At 41.8% G+C, this 21,702-nt stretch overlaps 2 protein-coding genes across 3 annotated transcripts in view; one reads left to right on the plus strand and one right to left on the minus strand.

The window, feature by feature from the left end:
• The first annotated feature begins 15,443 nt into the window (after positions 1–15,443).
• On the plus strand, positions 15,444–16,999 carry SMIM15 (small integral membrane protein 15). Of its 2 annotated transcripts, none has more exons than XM_049795402.1 (2): positions 15,444–15,536; positions 16,484–16,999. In XM_049795402.1, the coding sequence occupies exon 2, from the start codon at positions 16,511–16,513 to the stop codon at positions 16,733–16,735; it is 225 nt and encodes a 74-aa protein (XP_049651359.1). In that variant the 5' UTR covers positions 15,444–15,536; positions 16,484–16,510; the 3' UTR covers positions 16,736–16,999. The 2 variants fall into 2 exon arrangements, with proteins under 2 accessions (XP_049651359.1, XP_049651361.1); XM_049795404.1 differs by lacking the exon at positions 15,444–15,536 and adding an exon at positions 16,083–16,323.
• A 1,153-nt stretch (positions 17,000–18,152) lies between these two features.
• The window catches only part of NDUFAF2 (NADH:ubiquinone oxidoreductase complex assembly factor 2), a 67,430-nt gene continuing 63,880 nt past the window's right edge, over positions 18,153–21,702 (minus strand). The window contains exon 4 of the mRNA XM_049795400.1: positions 18,153–19,437. Coding sequence (XP_049651357.1) covers positions 19,180–19,437 — 258 coding nt within the window. The 3' untranslated portion in view covers positions 18,153–19,179. The remainder of the gene's footprint in view (positions 19,438–21,702) is intronic.

Below are 21,702 nucleotides of genomic sequence, written 5' to 3' on the forward strand. Positions count from 1 at the left end.
AAGAAGAAGAAGAAATGCAATCTGACAGGGACCCTGACGTTCCTTTAGCTGGTAAAGGTCTTTCTGTGCGCTTTCTTTCATAGGTATGCATGTAAGCACAAAATCCCACCTCCTCATCATATGACTCCAAGGAGATTCTGTTGCCAGGATGCTGCAGCATTCTCTACATAATTTTATTGTTATGTGGGACAGCACTGACTTGAGACCAGACTATTCTCCTTTATGTGATGTGCAATACTCAAATTCATATAGATGTTTATATGCACAATGTTGCCATTAATAAAACTGTTTTTATTAGAAGATAACAAAGACATATATTTTTATATCATAAATTTTTCTTTTCTTATTCATATTTTTTTTCTACAGACAAACAGGTTAACCAAGTATGCATGTTAAAAATTGCTTCCCTAGTTTCTGCCATATGCTCTCAATACAAAAGCTTTTAATTTCCAGCTGTAATGAAAAGATCCTCTTGTGTATTTATAAAGGCTCTCCTGGATGTTACTTTCTGGTTTATAAATTGCTTTCAAAGATGTTCAGGCAATACCAAGGAGTTCATGATACAATCCAATAAGCACAGTGTCATTCTGGAAAGTGGCAGGCAAAGAAAACATAAAAATCTATACTGAAACACAAAACATAGAAACATAAAATTGTGTTTATTTCTGAAGGCAGGGAGAGAATCTTTTTTACTAAACATTTATGTAGAGTGAAAAGCAAGCCTAGTCTAGTCATGAAAACTATACAGTGCAAATTCATTTTCCACTGGGGGAGAAATGTCTCCTGAATGCCATTCTCTTTTGTGTGAGGGCTGCTATACTAGCTTTTTAAGGTGTCCAGTTTGAAAAGTATGTTCCTGAAGAACTCACACGTGCTTCTGGACTGATGAGGGGGAGTCAAGTAATTTTGGGTGGGAGGGCTGTTATGTTACAGCATGAAAAGAAGGAGGAGAGGAGCAGCACATACATTTGGGATTAACTGAACTGTAAGTAGATGGTTATGGATCATCTACTCACGTGAAGTCCCTTCAACATCACTGCAGAAACATCCAGGCGTTTCAAGGGTCACAGTTCATCTTATCCCAAACTGAATGTCTGAGTTGGGTCAGACAATTTTTGCTGTTAAATGGCAGTTCTTTCTAGCAGCTGTAATGATGTGTTAGGGCTCAGTTCTAGCAGGTAGGCAACATGAATCCTTCCACCAATACCTGTTAGGGACACAGCTGAATTAGAAGCAGGGAAGAAAAAAAATACAGTGCATGAAGCAGAGGAAGAGGCATGTGTAAAACCATCCAGGAATGGGATCTGATTCAAGATGGGGATGGGGATGCGATGGGATGGGGGAGCGTTAGGGGCAGAAGGGAGGGAAGGGGGCCCATCCTTTGCTGGAGGGATACAGTGCCAGCAGCCTGAGAGAGAAGTCTATGAAGACAAAAAGTTTAACACTGTGCATAGTGTAAATGAGTGAATGGAGTTGATCTCTCAGGGCACAGCTGCTTCCTGGCATAGCACCAAAATGCAAGCGATTCTTCCTCAGCCTATATGCAATGCAGAAGAAGCAAAAGATTTTGTGGGATCCTGCTTGAGCAGGCTTCTCTGACCTCCACAATATTGCTGACCACACTATCCATTTGCCTGGAAGAACTGAAAATGCAGATGGCAGATACTGTGATGCCTAGCAGAGCCAATTCAAATGGGAGCTTCTAGAATTTTTTTACTCTGAGTTATATGAAAGGCTTGGTGGGTGACACTACAGCCTACATCTATCTTAAGGATTGGAAACTGTTGGAATCAGATCTTGTTGATATGCCCTAAAGTCTAGAGGTGGTCCATGGGCCACCATCTGAAAGTCTTGCTTTGCAGTACAATTGCTCTGTATTATTCTTGGTATCTAAGAGAATCATATCCTATCTCATCCCCAGAAGGACCTGGATACAGAAGACCTGATGTGATTCCGTTGTATAGCAAATGAATTCCATGACTTGGTTCCTGATGATGTAGTTTGTCATTATAGCCAAAGAAATTTAACAGCCAGATGCTACCAATACTGGCAATTCTTTCCCCCCACTGCTCTTTCTTCATGCCCTGGCAAGTGGAAAGGTGTGTGTGTTGGAGGAACTTCTCTGGCTCAAGGAAAGAGAAGCAGTGGTGTGTGCATAGGGCAATGTTAGCACATGGGTCCTGCCCCTTCACCTGGGCTGGCATTTATCCACGTAGCAGCGGAATGGGCTAGAGGCCTAACCTCACATAAAAATCAGCAGTTCATTTGACAACCATTTGTCAAAGGACTGAGCAGCCATGGCAGCTCCAAATTTCTTAGCATCCAAGGCAAAATCGAGCTTTATTGCCTTTAATTTACTTTGGAAGTAGATAATGTAAACAGGAAAACCCCTTTACACAATATGAGTGTCCACAAACAGACTTATTCTGTAATGCTTATCCCACTTTATTTTACACTAACTAACAGTCACAAACAGTCGAGTTCCAAGTATGCAGCTGTTTTGTTGTTAAATCTGGTGGGAATCTAATCTAGGAAAGGCGATCTTTTAGCTTGCAGTAAGGATTTTACAAATAAAAATACTTTGACTCACTGGTAGTAGTGGTACATGGTCTTTCATAAGGAATAATGCACAGCTAATAAAAAGATGAAAAATAAAATTCAGTATCCTTTCTTAAACTTGACCTATATAAAATCTGTCTCAAAGCATACTCCTCTCAATTCCTGCTTTATGCAAAGTGTATTTGCCCTGAACCCATGTAATTACTTGTTTTGTAAAACTTTTATGAAAAAATGGAAATTCTAGGTTCAAACTATATCTCTTAGGAAAGAGGGAACAGGTGTAAGAAATGTGATACTACAATCAAGTCCACAAAGAAGCCTGTATCTTCCACAGTCTCTGCACACATCTGCAGTATTAGACCAAAGTACAGGGCAAACACTTGGCTCTTAACCACTGCATTATACGTTCTAGAAAGAGTAAATTTCAGACAAATAATAGAAAATGCCAGTCTCCCTGAAATGGACACTTCACATTTTTACACTGGCTCCTGTTCTATTTAGTTCAGAATTCTCCTCTTTAAATAGCTGAACACTGAGTTTAATTACATGTATTTAATAAGCAGAAAACATCGTTGTATTAAATATGCATTCTCTGTGAAGATATAGTTATGTTTGAAGAGAAAAATCTTCTAGCCTTCAGAATTACAGCTACTGACCAATACTTAGACAAAGGAACTACATATTCCTTTTTTTCTTCTTCACATTTCTTGTACGTTATCACTACATATGTGTTACATAGCTGTGGACCAAAAGCAGACCCCCAAATCTGACACTTTCAAACTATTTGGGAGTTCAAGAATAACAGAGTACTCCCCATGCGAGCCCCTAGGCTCTGGAATCTGATTCCCTCTTTGGTCTTTTGGTCTACTAGTTCCTGGATTTAGAAACATTCCAGGCATGCTACGTAGTCCCTCTTATCTTGCAGGCATTCAAAGAGGATGAGGCTTGAGAGACGGAAGGGCTGGAAATATGAAGAACAATGTACGTGGGGTTTCATAACATTGGTCTCTAGAGTGTCTTTATTTTTTTGTGGGAGAATACCTAAATAGGAGCACTCACAGTTGGAAATTCTGATGAACTGAAGTATGTACTGAAACCTCGTGGGCTGTCAGCATGCTAAATGCTGAGATGTACTTAAGAGCTGTGGGTCATTATACATCTTTTGCTTGTTCCACAACAAAAACAGTATGAAGAAACCTTGCAGTATAATTGAGTCCCAAATAACCGCACTTACTAAATAATACACAAACATGCAAGATATAGCTAGGGGCATGCTGCTGCTCTGACTGGTTTCTGGCAGCTTCTGTAAACACAGCGGGTGCTATTAAAAGGTTCACAAGTGATTTAAAGAGACACTAACGTATCCTTATACACTATGAAATCAAATTGGTGCTGCAGAAATCAAATCAATAAATAAAAAGAAATGTAGGCTGTAAAAAGAAAGCATTCCACTATGTTGTCTTTTATTTTTTTATGAGAAAAAGTAAAATGCAATGGTTGAAGGAATTTTGGTCAATAAGAATAACATTCTTAAACACCACAAATCATAACTGAGAAAGATTCATACAATAATGCTAAAATAATACTGAAGTGGTCTGAAAACTGGTCTGAGCTACATCTAGTTTCAGCAGCCTGTGAGGTTATTTAATACATTGTATTTATACTATAATCGTTAACCAAACAAGTAATAAATATACAAATCTTGCTCCAAACCAAAATCAAAACAATAAAAATCTTTAACATAAGTGCAGTAATACCAACTACAAAGATAGACATATCCACATTATGGCCCTTTCCTATCACTCAGACAAAATTCAAGGACACTAAAGCAGTCATAAATGTAGATACGATTAGGCCCATCTTAAAGAAGCTTTTGTGTAACTGAGAATTGCGTTCATAGAATGAAGTTCCCTCTTATTCTACCACTCTCTGCACAGACATTAAATTGAATCTCTGTGTTGTTCACAGAGCATAATCCCAAGTGCCTTTAACAGGCACTTAATAGACATTACTGTTAAGTGTTCCTTTATATTGCATGATTTTACAATACGTATCCCCAAATCCAGTATGATAGAACACTATTCTGTGTGTGTTTATATATATATGTATGTGTACAATTATATATGTACATGTATTTATATGCATATATTTATATATCTGCATGGCTCATTACAGACAACACTGCAGTTCAGTTTTGACTGCATCATATTACATCTTGGTATTTGATGTTTTGGGATTATGCAATTCAAGACCCTATCAGGGTGTAACAGTGAAAAATGACAGAAGAAACATCTCTGAAAATAAGTTTGCCATTTCCTATCTTCTGCATTATTAAAATTAGAGCTTTAACAACACCTCAGCACTCACCATTTTACAGTATTCTCGCTATAGACTTTGCCAGTTAGCAGAGAAGTGGAGCCATGGGAGAACTCCTGGCTAAGGTATGGTCAAAGAAGTTTCTGTATTGAACACCAAATATATGAGGATTGCAACCAAGATCAAAGTGCAACCTGCATACAAGAAAACATTTCAGAGCTTGTGAACAAAGTGAAGCACTCTATTCCTGAAGCTATATGTCAGAATCTCATGCTCTTTTCTATATTCACTGACCACATTAGTGAACTGGCCAACATTTCAAAGAACTGAAGGTCAGATTATAAAAGATTATTTTTAAGGGAGCATCAAACTGATACCATTTCATGAAATGTCTGCATTATTATATTTGCATTTACTATATTGTGTTCAATACATTTTTGATGCATTGTCAACTTCGGGTAAAAAATGCTAAACACAGCATGAGAGACAAACAAGTAGTGCAGTGGGTCACATAGGGTTTATTTATAATGCAGATTCTTTGTGGGGAACTTTTGCACAGCCTAAAGTTGATAGAAAGTCATAGTCTTGTTAGTCATAGTCTTTAACATAGTCTTGTTAAAAGTAATTTCCATGGAACTGACTGGAATCAGGACTGAAGATTCCTGAGAAAAGAGAGTTGTTTGGGTGTGGCTTATCAGCACTTCTCACAAGGGATGAATGCCGAAGTTGTACTTGGAGGATATCCAAACATCACATTACTGATTTCTCTCCAAAGGACAAATAGCCAGTAAGGTCCCAGCTTCTACCACATAGCAGCAAAGTGAAGATATTTAACTTACACATTTTTTTCCAGCTGTGATTTATGGGAGTGTTTGTAAATTAATATAGGCATTTCCTATGAAACAAGCAACAAACCTATCATTGTGGCAGCCCAATCCTCAGTTACACTAAAGCTGTTTTATACTTCTCTGGCACTACCAGGATGTTGAAGAGAGCAAAGAGTATCTGAGAACATCTCCTCCCCAGTCAGCCACTGCTAGCATTAAGGGATCTAATTTGAATCCGTGGTACATGGGATTGGGACACAACCATTCTGTGATTTTTGAGGGAAGTGTAGTGCAAGGAAGAAGTCCTCCTACATGTTTTACCTGTCTTGGTTATGTGCATCTGTTTTAATTTATTAGCTCCCTGAGGTAAAGGAATTTTGTAAGGCCCTTGCCCAACATGCAAATTCAGCATAGGCAATCATCTCTAAGCCTCTCTCCTCTGCCTTCAACCTTTTTTTCTGCAGATTCTCCAGTGGTTCAAAATCAAACAGCAGCTTCCAAAAAGCCAAATAATTCAGTACCTGCCTCTCCTAGACTGATGTAAGCAATGGTTTTGTGGTATAAAATTTGCATCATTCTTACCACTGTCATTTCTGTGAATTTGATTCTCCTTCCAATCAAGTCAATGGGAAGTTCAATACCAGAATCAGCAAGGCAGAACTGGTCCAGGAGTCATGAATATCCTTCACCTAATAAAGGAGCCTGAGGGCTGTTCTTCCCACTGCTGGAGTCGGCAATGCAATTATTGGGGAAGTTTGTGGGAACCACCAGAACTCACGTCTTTCTGTTCTCCATTCCAAGATGGAGAGAGCAAAATTTCCAGTGGAAATGTTTGAGCAACTAAATAAACACAACGAGCACAGAGCAGTTAAACTTCCGGGCTGACTATAAACATATTTGTTTGGTTCAGTGTTTTAAGAATGAAAATGAGGGGCCCCGCCTCTCCCTGCCTTGAAAAGGACTATGCCTAATGTGAAAAATGTTTTTGAATCAGAGCAGGAAAAAGTGTGCCCTCTGTTTTTTTGAATACTTCCTTGGTATTCTTGATGAAGTGAAAGCTTTACTTGGAGAAAACACATTGCCTCCTGTAATGTATGCCTGATGGGATCAGAGAGGAAAAGGCTTCCCTTTTCAGAAGCAAACTGGGAGAAAACCGATAAAATTCAAGGAGAGAAATGAAGCAAAACTTGGCATGGAAGAAATAGTCCTAGTTATGCAGGTGTTTCTTTGTTAATCACAGTTTACTTGCAAGTCTCAGAATCAAGAACATTGTGTCATACTAGACTGAAGGAGTCTTGAAATGTGAGAGTAGGTAATTCAGTATCCACATGATATAAAGGTTAAGCTGAAACATCATCGTCTTCAACCACTTTATGAAACACTTCCATTCAAAAAGGACACCAAAGCCGTTGGCTTTCTGCAGCAAACATTATATATAAAATGTGTGAAATAACAGACCAAACAACTTGAGGAGATGTGACAGAGAGCATGAACACCTACCTCATCATCTAAGCTAGATGACAGATAGTATTGGTGGGAAATAAAAAGAAACAGAATAACAAAAACCATCCTGTTCCTTAATTTGGAGGATTGTTATGCAATGTAAAATGCGATTGACTAAGACTGTTTCAAAAGCAATAATGATAAAATTACATTTTCTAATTGGAAATAAAAACTAAGTATAGGAGGCAAAAATTTTCTTCAGCTGCCACTATCAACTGGTATCATTGTCACTAGAAGCACTGGTTTCAATTCAACAGAATATTCATTAAATATGTAATATAAGAAATCCCTTGTGATCACCTATTCTACCTCCTGTTTGACTCTGGCTCTGAGATTCCTTTGAACCAGCTTCTTCACAGAATCACTCTTTCCCTGGAAAAGGGTCCTTTTGAGATATGTAAACCTGACCTATCCTTTTATAAGTAAGTGCACGCATATATTAGGCCATAAACAAGACTCTTCTCCAGATGTAGATCATAAATATTTACCAAACATTTCAACTATTCCTGGACCAATTCTTTTATTAGAAGAGAACATAATCAAAACTCCTAGTTATCCTTAACTCTGCTGGCTACAAGCTCATCCTCCTGTATTTACTTCTCCCACCATCTTTCTACAACTCCTACCTTCTGCTTTAGAATATGAATAGATGTTCAGTTTTGTGTTTCTTGATACATTTTATTTCTGAAATAGATGCTTAAATGTTCTCTCTAAATGAGTTTTTACACTGTGTTATCTACTTTTTGATTTTGGGACACCTAGTAAAATCTTCTTTGAAAGTTTCCAATAATCATTCACACCTCTTCTATTTAATAAATTATTTAGCTTTTAATTATTTACAGCATTTTTTAATGAAAGAGGAAGATATGTACTACAAATTTAGGGAAGGTACATATTATCCAAAACAGGTTTTGATAAAAAAGTCTCTTTTTTTTTAAACAAAATAAATGCTTTAAGCAAAAGAAATTGCTTACAAAATAGGGTTTAATGCAGGTAAAGAACTGGTAGTTGACAACAGCTATTGTTGAAAAATAAAGTGAAATGTTTCCTAGTAGACTTTAATAATCTTGACAATCTGTTTTGTTTATTCTTTATTAATAAGTCTGACATAAAAAGTAACTTGTTGATGACGAAGTTGGATATCTGGAGAGTTGCATCAAGCTCTGGGCTCCCTACTACGAGAGAGACAAAGAGACCAGAGCAAGTCCAGCAGGTGTCAACAAAGACGATTAAGGGCTTGGAGCATTTGTCATATGAAGAAAGGGTGAAAAGAGCCAGGACTGTTCAGCCTGGAGAGGAGAAAGCTCAGAGGGATCTTATCAAACTGTACAAATGCCTGATTGGGGGTGGGAAGAGAGGGGGTATAAAGAAGATGGAGCCAGACTCTTCCCATTGGTGCCCAAAGAAAGGACCAGAGGCAATGAGCATGAACCAGGAAATTCCATTTCAGTGTAAGAAATCACTTTCTTACGGTGAGGGTAGCCAAACACTGCAACAGGTTGCACAGAGTGGTTGTGGAGACTCCACTCTTGGAGATACTCAAAACCCTGCTGGACATGGTCTTGAGCATCTTTCTTTAGGTGACCCTTGCTCAAGTTGGACTAGATGATCCTCAGGTCTCTTTCAACCTCAACCATTCTGTGATTCTATGAAACTAGAGGATGATGATGGCATGAAAAAAGAAAAAAAAAAAGTTTATAAGCTGGCCACAAATACACTTAGATCAGAAATTTAAACATTACAAACTTTCAGAATGAAGAAATTCTGCACAAACCCTCCAACAGGAAAAAAACCGTTTAGAGGTTGAATTTGATCAGTTTATGAACAGGATTAGAAGACAGTTTCCAGCAATCACTTGCAATAGGACTAAACCACTCAGAAGATACTTTCCTGTCTTAATATCCAAAACTAGGGGTTTTAGAGCAGGAAGTATGTGAGGACATTTTAGACATCCTGATATAGCCACAGTCAATTTGAATTAAGAGCTTGCGTCCCCTAAAGGCCAACCTGCATTAGTGCGTATGTAATTGCTCCCTAACCCAGTTCTGTTAAATGACTTAAGTTTATCTTAAACATACCTTAAACACAGTTCATCTTAAACGTGTTTTTAGTAGATGTTTTTAAACCAGATAACTTCGACAGATATGTTAGAGAACAACTACAAACACAGGTTCAGCTGGATGCTGGCCGCTCACTTAAAAGTTTTGGCAATAACACTGGGGGCCAGCTTCTTAACTTGTATCAACTGTAGGCAGAACAGTTCACCTTACCATGCCCAAAATTACAGGTGTGGATCTTATTTTTTTTCTAGACATTAAAGCAAGTCAACTCAGACTAAATAAACACGCAGTTGGTGTATCAAGCTTTGTTAGGCCCCAAGTGTGTCTGTTCTCCAGGGACTGCAGCCCCACCTCGAGTACTGTGTTCAGTTTTGGGAGCCTCAAGATAAGAAGGGCATCGAACTGTTAGAGGGGTGAGGGTGTTAGAAAGGAGGGTGACCAAGATGTTGAAAAACCTTGAGAGCAAGACTCAGGAGGAACAGCTGAGGTCACTTGTCTTGTTCATCTTGGCGAGAAGGCTGAGGGGTGACCCCCTTGCAGCCTACATACAGCTTCCTTATGGGGGCCAGTGGAGGGGGAAGTGCTGATCTCAACCTCTCTGGTGACCGGCAATAGGACATGAGGAGATGGAGTGAAGCTGTGTCAGGGGCAGTTCAGATTGGGCATTAGGAAAAGATTCTTTAAGATGAGGGTGGTCAGTCACTGGGACAGGCTCCCCAGGGAAGAGGCCACGGCATCAAACCTGTCAGAGTTCAAGGAGCATCTGGATGACATTCTTGGTCATATGGTTTAGTTTTAGGTAGTCCTATGAGGAGCAGGGAGTTGGACTCAATGATCCTTATGGGTCCCTTCCAACTTGAGATATTCTATCATTCTATGATTTAGCTGCCTATGGCTCAAGCTCAGCACCAGCTTCATGAAGCTCTGTGACCTTGAGTCAGAAGGCCGTGTAGAAAGAGTGGTGTGAAAAAAAGCTGTGGGAAGTGGGGTCCTGTCCACCTTCATTCCAGAGCTGCTTTTAAGCTCAAGCTCTTGCTCTCAGTCTCTGCCTGCATTTTGTTGCAGGAATGCCTGTGCTTGGTCTTCTACCTCCCATACTCTTGACTCTGATCCTGACCTGCTCGCTTGACTTTCTGGCTTGATCTTCAACCTGTCTCATCACTACAGGCTCGTCTGGTGATCTGAACCATTGGCTGAACCTTGCTACCATCACCAGGCCTGCTCTGCTCTTTGCAGTCAGGTACTGTGGGACTGCTGCACCCTTGTCAGTGAGGCCACCAACCTGTTTGCCTTGGCCCCTGGCTCACCTTCCCTCACTAAGTGGCCTGCCCTTGCTCTTTCCTGCCAAGTATGACTGTGAACCTTTGGAGGCTACAGAATAAATTCCTATGCTAATCCTGTGGGTAGAGCTCTTAAAAAGCATGCATACAGGAAGGAATATTTCGACCTTTAAAAACATATCTGATCTCTTCTATAAAGGCTTTCTGCTACTGAGAGAAAGGAAAGTCAGGTGAGTGAATCTACTGCTCTTGTGTGCCTCAGAATGGAGAAACAGTTAAGGAAAAAGCACCTGATTTTCCTGCAGCAATGAAACATCCTGACTGCGATTTCCAGTTGCCTGAGCTTTGCAAGCTAAGCTACCAAGCTGCTTCTAAACAAACCAGATGTATACTACTGTATTCAGTGACAATCTAAGTTACGCAATTTCATTTGGCTGTTTTTGCAAAGTGATGCCTGTTCGAAGTGTATACGCCATATGTTTGAAACTTAGGAGCAGACCTGGCATTGGCAAGGATAGGCAAGCTGACAGTTACCCAGACTGATAAGCATGTCATTAACAATTTGATTTCTAGAACATACATTTATATATTTTGCAAAACTGACCACTGCTGTTGTGATAAAGGTAAATTTATGTCAGTGAGGTATCACAGTTGTGAGGGCATTTCTGAGAACATTGCTTCCGTAATTTGAGGAAGAAGGAAATAAGTACAAGTTTCATAGCAGTGAATCACGTATCTTTTCTGATTGTCTTTTGAACATGCAGTATCATTTAAACACGTGATCCTGAAGCTGAGGTGTTTCAGACCAAAAAAATCAGTGTCAAGACTGGCTGATGTCTAGATATTCTAGTCTTGGCAATGTTCCTTTATGTTTGATCATTCTTTGATCGTTTGCTAAGAAGGAACTGAAAAGCTTTTAACTTTAGGTGTTTTAACTCTAGCATGAAAACTAGGTAAGGGAACATATTAGAATTTTCTTGTTTTGCTAAAGACTACTTCACTGCTGAGCAGAAGGCAGGAGGGATGTACACATAATGCTACAGACGGCTATAGCATTACATTCCATAGGACTAAGAATTCAGATAAAGTACAGACTCCCACTTCCACTGACAACAGTTTCTTTCCATATAAGACAGAGAAGGAAGCAGCCAACAATGCTGCCTGTCTTTCAGATCTCAGTGACTCATACATATACTACTGTTGTAAGTTAATTTAATACTGGGATGGGCACTTACTATCAGTAGTGAACATTTATACAGTGTCTTTCATCAGCAGAGAGCTCACAATGCTTTATAAAGTGTTTCTAAACACACATAAGCAAAAAAAAAAGATACTGCCATGTTCAGATGGAAAATGGCAGCCATATAGCACACGGGGAAAGAGTACCATAGCATATAGATCTAGTTGCCCCAAAATGAGTAAGAAATTAGAATCACAGTCCTTTGTTATGACAGCAGTCCTGAGTCATTAAAGTATATCCTATAATGAAAGTCTCAAACTTCGCTTTTACGCTGGATCAGAGTACCCTGTAACAAGGAAATCAAAATCACTGGAGCTGTGAAAAAGGAATTTTTGTTTAGGAAAATGTGTTACTTGAACTAGAATTTAGCAAGGACACTAGAGCAGCTGTGAGAGAGATTCCCTGGCTATGCGATGAACACTTCAGAGCACCGAAACACTATACAGTACAGTTACTATTACTGCAAGTATCAGGACCTCATTCTTACACCGTATGCAGAGCACAATGATTCAGGTAAAGAGGTTCTTGCAGGCACTATCCTGGGACATTTGTTCAATTCCAGTTAGGGACAGTGTGATCTGGTGAATCAGCTGTGGCAGTGCAGCAGTATCATTACTTCCTACTGCTCTTGGAAAGAAACTGTAAAAACAGTAACTATGCTTAGCTCTTCTATGAAATGTGATGGCTAGGCAGAAGTATGGTTCTGGTTCTCTAGTTCTCAGAATAGACATAGTACATACAGAGCAGGATAAGTTTCTTACCCTAGAGTATATAATAGTTAAGTTCTAAAAAGAATGTAATTTAAGACTTAAATGTCAATCAGTCTCCTCAATTTTGGCTTCTTGGCTGAAGAAGACACAAATGAACCTGCCTGTACACAGTTTTGGGGACATGTCTAGTTACCCAGTAGAAACACCAACTTCTATTAAGTTTTTTAATAAAAATAGGGTAAGACCACAAATAGAAGTATTAGAACTGCACTTATACTCCCTGAATTTGAAAAGGTTGTGTTCAGAACAATTGTTCGCATACAGCTTTATAATAGACATAAATTTCTTGTTTAAACTGAAAATTCTACAAAATCAAGCAAAATCTGAATCCTGAAAGTTCAACTAATAGTCATACTGGCACCACTTCTTTTATTCAACAACCTCAAAATATTTTAAGGTGGATCAATATTACCACCTACATAAAGACATGGAGTTGATTCATCGAAGGATATGGTGTTTGGTTTGGGTTCCTTGCACTTCAATTTGTCATTTAACCGAGGTGTTTAAGTTGGGAACACTATCCTCAATCCTTAGTGCCCTCTATGGTCTCAGAGAGGAAACGGGCAGCTTCAGAGAGTGACTCGCATCGTGGCGGGTCTGAATCACTGCTCAGAGGCACCATTCTTTCTCTGCTGCCTTTCTCCACTGTTCGTGGGGGATGAGATTTCTGTGGAGATGCCTAAAATTTTCAGAATCAGCCCGTGCCTAGTGTTATGAGTCCCTGTTTGGTCTGTAATTTGTAAATCTTAGCAAAATATAACAACCTAAATTTATCGGAGCTTAGGTATTAGTTATGAGGTGTTATCTCTATTGGTATCATAAGACGTTTTTGAATGCGGTGTAGCTAAGTTAAAAGTAGATGGGCTATTATGTAAGTATAGCATATTTCTGGTAGAATTGCCTATCAGGCTAGACCGGACACCGCTATATTTCTGATGCTTGGATGTCAAATTCAGGTATGTAAGCCAAAATAAGCACTTAGACAACAGCTATATACAAGCTGCTTAATATCACCACCTTTAGACCTGCTGCAAAATTAATTTCCAGTTCCAGTCTTTCACGTAACAGTCTCATCTGTTGGTTTTTCTATGTTTTCTCTGCCTTACTGATTTAAAGAGGAAAGTGCTTGATTCATCTTGGCTGGGAAGAAACAAAAAGTAGGGATTTTTAAATCGTTTTTCTAAGAAAGCAGAACTTCCATAATTACATTTTCTGGTGTCCTTCTCCCCCTAATATCTTCTGAAGCTGTTGCCCAGTTACATTGGCAAAGTAGTAGAAAGGAATCTGGGGGTGCTGGTTTGATGCTAAGCTCAGTAGGAGCCATCAGCGTGACCCGGCAGCCAAGAGGGCAAACCGCATCCTGAGTGCAACTAACACAGCGTAACCAGCCGGTCAAAAGAGGCGATTATCCCCCTGTAGTCAGCGCTGGTGCGGCCTCACCCTGAGTGCTGTCTGCAGTTCTGGGCTCCACAATTTAAGAAGGATGTTAAGTCCTTGAATGCGTCCAGAGGAGGGCAACAAAGCTGGGGAAAGGGCTGGAAGGCATGTCCTGTGAGGAGCAGCTGAGGACTTTGGGCTTGTCTAGTTTGGAGACAAGGAGGCTGAGGGGGGACCTCATTGCTCCCTGCAGCTTCCCGAGGAGGGCAAGTGGAGAGGGAGGTGCTGAGCTCTTCTCCCCGCTACCCAGGCATGGGACGCAGGGGAATGGTTCAAAGCTGCGCCAGGGGAGGTTCAAACTGGACATGAGGAAGCATTTCTTTACCGAGAGGGTGGTCAAACACTGGAACAGTCTTCCTGGAGAGGTGGTCGATGCCCCATGCCTGCCAGTGTTTAAAAAGCATTTGGCCAATGCCCTTAATAACTTGCTTTAACTTTTGGTCAGCCCTGAATGGGTCAGGCAGTTGGACTAGATGACCGTTGTAGGTCCCTTCCAACTGAGAATACTCTATTCTATTCTATTCTATTCTAATTTTTCTACTCTATTTTCAAGAGATATTACAAGGGCCTGAACACTACAGACAGGTTTTGAGTAAGAATGCACAAATAGTGAAAATCTGCACACAGCACAAAATTGCATTCCCCATGCTCAGCCTAAAGCATTTTAGATCAGTCAGATGTCTTGTCAATGACTCTTTCATTGACAAAAATGTATTTTTCTCACTTGCCTGTTTGCTGCCCTTTGAATAATATAAACATTCACAGGAAGAAAAGACATACAAAAGCAGAGTGCCCTTACGGCCGGCACTTGCTGTTAGGCTACAGAGACGGGAACTCCTGGCCTGAGCGATACAAGCTGAGGTGACCGCAGGATCTCCCCGTGTACTAAGCTAACACGCTAACCTCTCCTTAAACGCGCTTTGGGAACACCACGAGGTTTTTATCCACGTCCGCGAGCGCTCGCACACGCGCGCAGGAAGGGAGAAGGGAAGGCTCGGTGCGACGCGCCTAAGGCAAAATCTCAAACCCCGAGTCTTCCCTGCGAGAACATTAAGGGCTTCAACAGCCACTCCGACCCCGCCGGGACCCGCGGAGCGGGCCAGGACCGCCGACCCCGCGGGGCGGCGGCTCCCCGCCTCGCGCCGGCGCGGGTGGCTCACCGACCAGCGCCAGGCGGTCACGGGCAACGGGCCGCGTCCTGCCGCCGGCCGCCACGGCGCGAAGGGCCCACGCGGACTCCGCGGGAGCCCTCTCTCTTCCTGGCTACGGGCTCCCCCCCCGCCCAGACCCCTACCGAAAGCCTCAGCGCCGCAGCAGCGGGGCGGGGCGGAGCCCACCCGGGGGGCGTGGCAGGGCGGGGCGGGGGGGGGCGCTCCGCCCACGCTAGCGCTGCCCCGCCCACGCTAGCGCTGCCCCGTCCCCGGAGTGACGCCTGGGGGCGGGCGGACTCCATTTCCTCCGGGCCCGGACGGCAGGGGTGGAGGCGGCGCCTCCTCCTCCTTCTTCTCCTTCCTGTTTCCGCTCGGCAGGTCGGCGTCCTCCAGGTCGGTACCGGGGGGCGGCGGCGGGCGGGAAGTGAGGGGAGGCGGGACGGCGCGGCACGGCTCGGGCGCCCCGGCGGTGCCTCCCGGCCGAGCGGCGCTGCCTGCCTGAGGCGACCGCTGCCGGGGCCGGGCGGCGCCGGGCGCCTTTCCGTCACGGCCTTGTGTCTTCTCCCCGCAGGGGCCTCGGCGCCACCCTTCCGTCGCTCGAGAGGCCCGGGGGGTGCCCGGAGCTGCGCTGGCCGCCCCGCCCCGCCCCCCCCGCCGCAGGTGAGGGCAGGGCGGCGCGGCGCTCTCCGCAGCGCGGCCGCTGGGAGGGGGCGGGGCGGGGCGCGCGGGCGGCCGTTACGCGGCGGGCGGCGCAACGGCTGCGCCGACCGGAGAGGGGGGGGGGAGGGAGGGAGGGAGGGAGTGTCGGGGCGGCGGCGGCGGCCGCCGCCCGGGTTCCGAGGGGCTCAGCTGCGGGTCTGCGGGCGGCCCCGGGCGGGCGGGCGGCCTGCGGGGCCTTCCGCCGCCGTCGTGGTCGCTGCCGTGGCCGCTGCCGACACGGTCTTTACGTCGTTTCTGGGCTGCCCAGCGTTGCTAGTTGACTGTTCAAAGCAGTACGCTCCCTCGCCTCCCTAATAAACCCTACCGAGGGATAAATAAACCAACGGGGCTCTCTTTCCCGTTCTTCCAAAGCAGCACAGGCTTCACTTTTTTTTCCCCGTGTAGCAATTTTTTTCGTGGTGGTATCTGAAGCTCCGTTGGGACAAAAAGCCTAATCATTTTGTAAACACTGTGCTTCAAGGTAGGGTCAACGCTTTGTATTACGCTTTCACGTACTATGCGCTACTTTGAACTTCTAGCAAAACCGAGCTTGCTCTTTAATCATGAGAGATTAAAACTGTGTACGTGTGCTTTTGTTTTTCCGAATACCCTGAAATTATTTTCTTTTTATTGTTCTGCAGGGTTTTGCCAATAGAAAAGCAGAAAAGATGTTCGATTTTAAGGCTTGGGCTGAATACATCGTGGAGTGGGCTGCAAAGGACCCATACGGCTTTCTTACTACAGTGATCTTGGCCCTCACACCGTTGTTTGTAATTAGTGCAGTCCTTTCATGGAAGCTTGCAAAAATGATTGAGGCCAGGGAGCGAGAGCAAAAGAAGAAACACAAACGCCAAGAGAATATTGCAAAAGCCAAACGAACAAAGAAGGATTAAATGGGCCAAAAGAGGCCTTCCTCATGCAAAGAATCCATTTTTTTAATATGAAACACTTGTACCTTTTGTGCTTTAACTGTCCTTCGATACTTGAGCCTGTTATTTCTTGAAGTATGGAACAATACCTTCAACGTATTTTTTTCTGCTGAGATGATTTGTCTTAGTCTGCTCAAGTGACACTTGTTACAGTCATTGAATCTACTACGTGTGCTCTAGTGCAGGTTGCTTTTCTAAATTAGCATGTTAAATTAAAAAAACTTAATTTGTTGGGTGGGATTATTTTTTTTTCCTTAGCTGAGCTGTGACTTAACAAGTGTCTTAAACTCATCAAATTATAGGGAAAATGTGAATGGTAAACTGGATTACAGAAAGGCACGTTTTGGTGTACCTTCAGCAGAGCTGTAGAGAGAAGCTAGCTTCAGAGCTAGGCAGCATACCTTACCGGTCTCCTTTAAGGACATTGCCTGTGGCCCTGCGGTGCCCATAGGGGCTGCTCTAGTGTCTTTGATGGTGGGGCTTGTCTGCAAAGAGAACCTACCTTAGCTTTTCCTGCCTCCTGCACTACCAGCCATCAAGAGTCTTTAAATTCAGCCCAAACTCTAGGATACTGATGGCTTGTTCTTGCTACCTTCATTTGTCTTGAGGCCACTCATGTTCTACAAAATATGCTACTATGTTGTTTGGTTTGCCCTAACGATGACCTGAACATTCCACCTGCAGCTAACTTGCTTCTGCCTTCAGAAACTTCTTTGGCCTCAAAGAATAGCCATAAATGGGGTGAGACTAAAGGCCCAGGTGGCCTACTGTTTTGTGTCTTGGTGATCTATAGGAGGTGGCTGGGGGAGAATCCACGAGTAGGGTGGGTATGCTAGTGACAGTAGCTCTTCCTACTTGCTAACCCTCTGGCTACGTTTGGCTTAGGACCTTGTGAGTTTAGGTGGAATCTTTCTTCTCGTGGCTCTTGAAAGCCTGCTGCCTTCCAGGTTGCAAAATGTTGGCACACAGGAAAAAGTCCAAGTGGGGTTTGTGTTGTAAATATGCCAAAATTATTTAATCTTAATTCCAAATCATGTTTTCCTAATAGAGGGGATTAATTTTTCAAAGCCTAGTTTTTCTTAATAGTCTAGTTCTAAAGGGCTTGTGGCAGTCACTAAGTTCTTAGACTTAGCATGCTTCCAAACAGCAGCAGAGTTGTGCTTTCTAGCAACTAGTCCTTCATTATGTTTAAAATTAAAACCTTAAAATAATACCGTTGTTCAAATGAGGAGACCTATAGAGCTGGCTGACACTAAGGGGGATTACAAGTGCAGAGTCCAACTGAAATGACTTAAAGTAAATGTGAAGTATTGTTTATCCCCTGTCAATTTTGTTGGTCAAAGCTAGCATTATTAGAACATGACATTTTGTCACTTTATAAATACAGGGGATGAAGTCTCTGCCTTTTGTATCAAGTGTTGTCAAGTGTGTATGTGTTCCACCTTTGATACCTACATAACTTAAAACACATGGAGGAGAACTGATGAAGGAGGCACTGCATAAATAAATTTGATACTTTTTTTCAAAAAATTGTGTGGGCTTTATTTTGACTTGCAAGTTCTCAAACATCACCTCTAAGCAAACAATCTGCACATTCTGTGTATCTAAACTATGGCCAAGTAGATCCAATCATTTAGGGAAGTCCCTGCATACACCGGCAATAACAACTAATATGTTTATTTTCTTTTTATTAGTGACAGTCCCTTGTCTCAACCCCTGTGTTATTTTCTAGCAGCTTTACCAAGTGCTTCTAACCTCTATTATAGTAGTTGTACGTAGTTCAACTTAGTGGGACTTTATCCTGTGCTTACTGCTGGCTGCAAATCAAACATTATTCAAATACGTTGTTAAATCTAAGTTACAAGAATGTCTCTAAGAATAACACAGTGCATAGTCAGTGTAGTGTCATAGTGATTCCTGCTAATGAAACCCAACTTTTCCATCCACTTGACAGTGGCACACTGGCACTGCCAAGGGAATTTACAAGCATTCTGAAGAACTATCTTAAACTGATGCCTAGGTTTGGGAAAATTTAAGTGTACTAATTAACTAAAATTTACTACATCAAAACCAATTTTAAAAATAAAAGTCTTCAAGGAAAAAACAATTTAGAATTCTTTAAGAAAATTTAAGTTGGCTAGAAACCCTGTGACCTCTGAGTCCAAGAGTAACTGATGAATAGCAACTGTCAAAACCAAACTTACTTAGTAACACATCCTGTTTTTCACTAAACCCCAAATTTTAGAGTAGTTTTTTATTAAATGATTAAGCCTATCTGAACAATTCAGCAAAAATAAATGAAACTGCTTTCATATTACTTTATTGCACACTCACTCAAATATATAACAGCTGTTTATGCTGTCTGTTAAAATATTTATCCATTAGCAATATCTGTACATTGCAATTGTTTATTTATTATGACTACTACCACTGCCTGGTGGCATCCAGGAGCCTGGCTGAAAGGTATTTGCAGTGCTGGTTGGATCTTGCGAAGGCTCTTTCTTTCCATAGTAAGGGGCAGATGCGTGGCCTTTAACCTGTGTGTGAGCTGGTTCAGCAACAAGTCCCTCCTTGTATTCCTTGGCCTGAAGCAGCTTATCCTTTTCGGATACATCTTTGATTTTCTGTTTCAGTTCTTCTCTATAATTCTCATTCTTAAGAATCTCCTAAGAACACAGCAGAAAGATAATTAGGTAAATCAGAAGCAAAGGCAATACGTAATGGTGGAATAAAACATTTTAAACAAGTCATTTTTTTCTTCATTTTATAATCCAATTTTTTGGGTACGCAGGCAAAATTAATTGTGGCAAAATTAGTTGGTTTTCTACAACTGCAATTTCAGCCCTAGTTTAGAATGTTCTTCACATTTTGATCATGTTGTTGAAGCAAAACTGCATTGCGGTGTCCCAGTTTCACTATTCTATCAGATCAAAAAGGAAAATTAAATACAGTCATCAACAAATGTGAAAATGCATTAAAAATAAGGCTAACTTCTATGTTGTTTTCTATGTGGGACTTGCTACTATATAGCTATTTATCACTTGCATTTCTTCCTGTAACTCACTATGCCTGTATCGTTAGGTATCTATGCCCCAGGGTGCAGTTAGGGAGAAACAGGTATGCAACCTTGACTCTACTAGTACATAAGCCAAAGCCATGCAAGATTAATAAATAAATAATAACAACAAAAAAAAAAAGCTAGAACAGAACTGAAACTCCTGAGATGGTACCAGAGAGTTCATCTTCAGCTTATCAGCTGAGGCAGCTCAACACATCCTCAGCTGATGACTGCCTGGCCAGCAAAGGTGAACTGGGCAATGTGATGAGCACATTAAGCACAGCACCGCTTAGGTAAGCTGTATGTTAACTCTAGGTATCCACCAGGCGTATTAGCTAAAATAAATGTACTGCATTCATAACAGGTGTAAAATCTTACCTACTGCCTCTGCACAGGTAAAAAAATTCAAATGAAAGTGATCTAGTTTTAGAGGTTTACCTCCACCCCTGATAAACTGAAGCAACTATCTGATGCATGATCCTACTAGGAGGCCAAAAAACCCACCCAGGGCATGTATTCAGAGAAGGCTCATAAAGCTTGTTGATGCAACTTCATGAAGCTCTGTACTGAAACATGGCTGGGTACAGGTTAAAGCTGGAAATTCACTACTAAAGATGACCTGAACTGGGATGTGGCTGCTTCTACTGAGATGTGCTCAGGCAATTACTGGCTTGCAGACAGGTATAATACAAAAACAGCTGTTAGTAGGCCTTGCCACCTTGTTCAGAAGAAAACACAAAGAACTCCCAAAACACAAAAAGCCCTGAAAAATACTGAAGTTTGGTTTTCATCTGTTAGCATATGTTTCCTATTAGAAGAATGATTTGCAAATTCTGATAACAAGACTTATCTGTGCTTTTTTAAGGGCAGATAGTGAAGACTATTAGAAACAAAAGCAGAAAGGCAATACAAACTTCTGTTAGCTTTGAATCCAAATACAACTTAACTGTAACCAACACCATGTAACAAGGAAGCTGCTAATACCCACATTCAGACTGGGATACAGGAGGAAAAAGGCTGACCACTTTCTCCAGATGATTACAATTATATGGAAGAGCTAAGGAGAAACTCGACTAGACCATGACATTATTTTAGGAATGGCATTAAAATACATGTGATATTGCCAAGAGTTGATAGCAAGTATGTGAACATTTAAGAACATTTAAAAAAGCAGTATTTAAAGAAAACTTTAACTTAGAGATATCATGAAAACTAACACCTTCTTCTTAGTCATTAATTGCCTCTATACTTACATTCACAGATGCACAGAGCAGAGGCAAAACACTTCACACACCTATATAGCATGAACATACACAAGTAGCACAGAAACGACTTTGCAAACTGAAGTGGGGGTAGGGGGAAGAAAATTCTCCCATACTCAGATAAAAATATTGCCAAGCATAACAAAGTCAAATTTCCAACAGTCGGTATAGCAAAACCTCATTATAACATCTCTCAATTCTGTCCTTGTTTACCACATGCCTGTATAAATCTACCATGACCTTACTGATTTCAAGGACAGCACTCCTATGGTGCTTGCATTACCCCACTACTAAGAAACAAGGTAATAGACCTTTGTGATAGCTGAAGACTGCATCATAGTCTCTGCTACAACAGCATGAAATGATTTATTAAAATACGAACATAATTCACTTACTGTGAAGAGCTACTTACAAACTTCAAATCTTCTCCAGTGATTACTTCAACAAAGTTATTCCTGAAGAGGAAAGACCCGTCACATCAGCAGAGACACTGGAACTGAGTAAGGCAGCATGATCTGCTCCCCGTGTAACAACCAGTAACTAAGGCAATGGGTTCCAGTAGTAGGCAACTCTTCTGAGAGGTACGGAGGCACCCATCTGCCAACATGACG

Source organism: Accipiter gentilis, chromosome Z, assembly GCF_929443795.1.
Source record: "Accipiter gentilis chromosome Z, bAccGen1.1, whole genome shotgun sequence".
Classification (NCBI taxonomy): Eukaryota; Metazoa; Chordata; class Aves; order Accipitriformes; family Accipitridae; genus Astur; species Astur gentilis.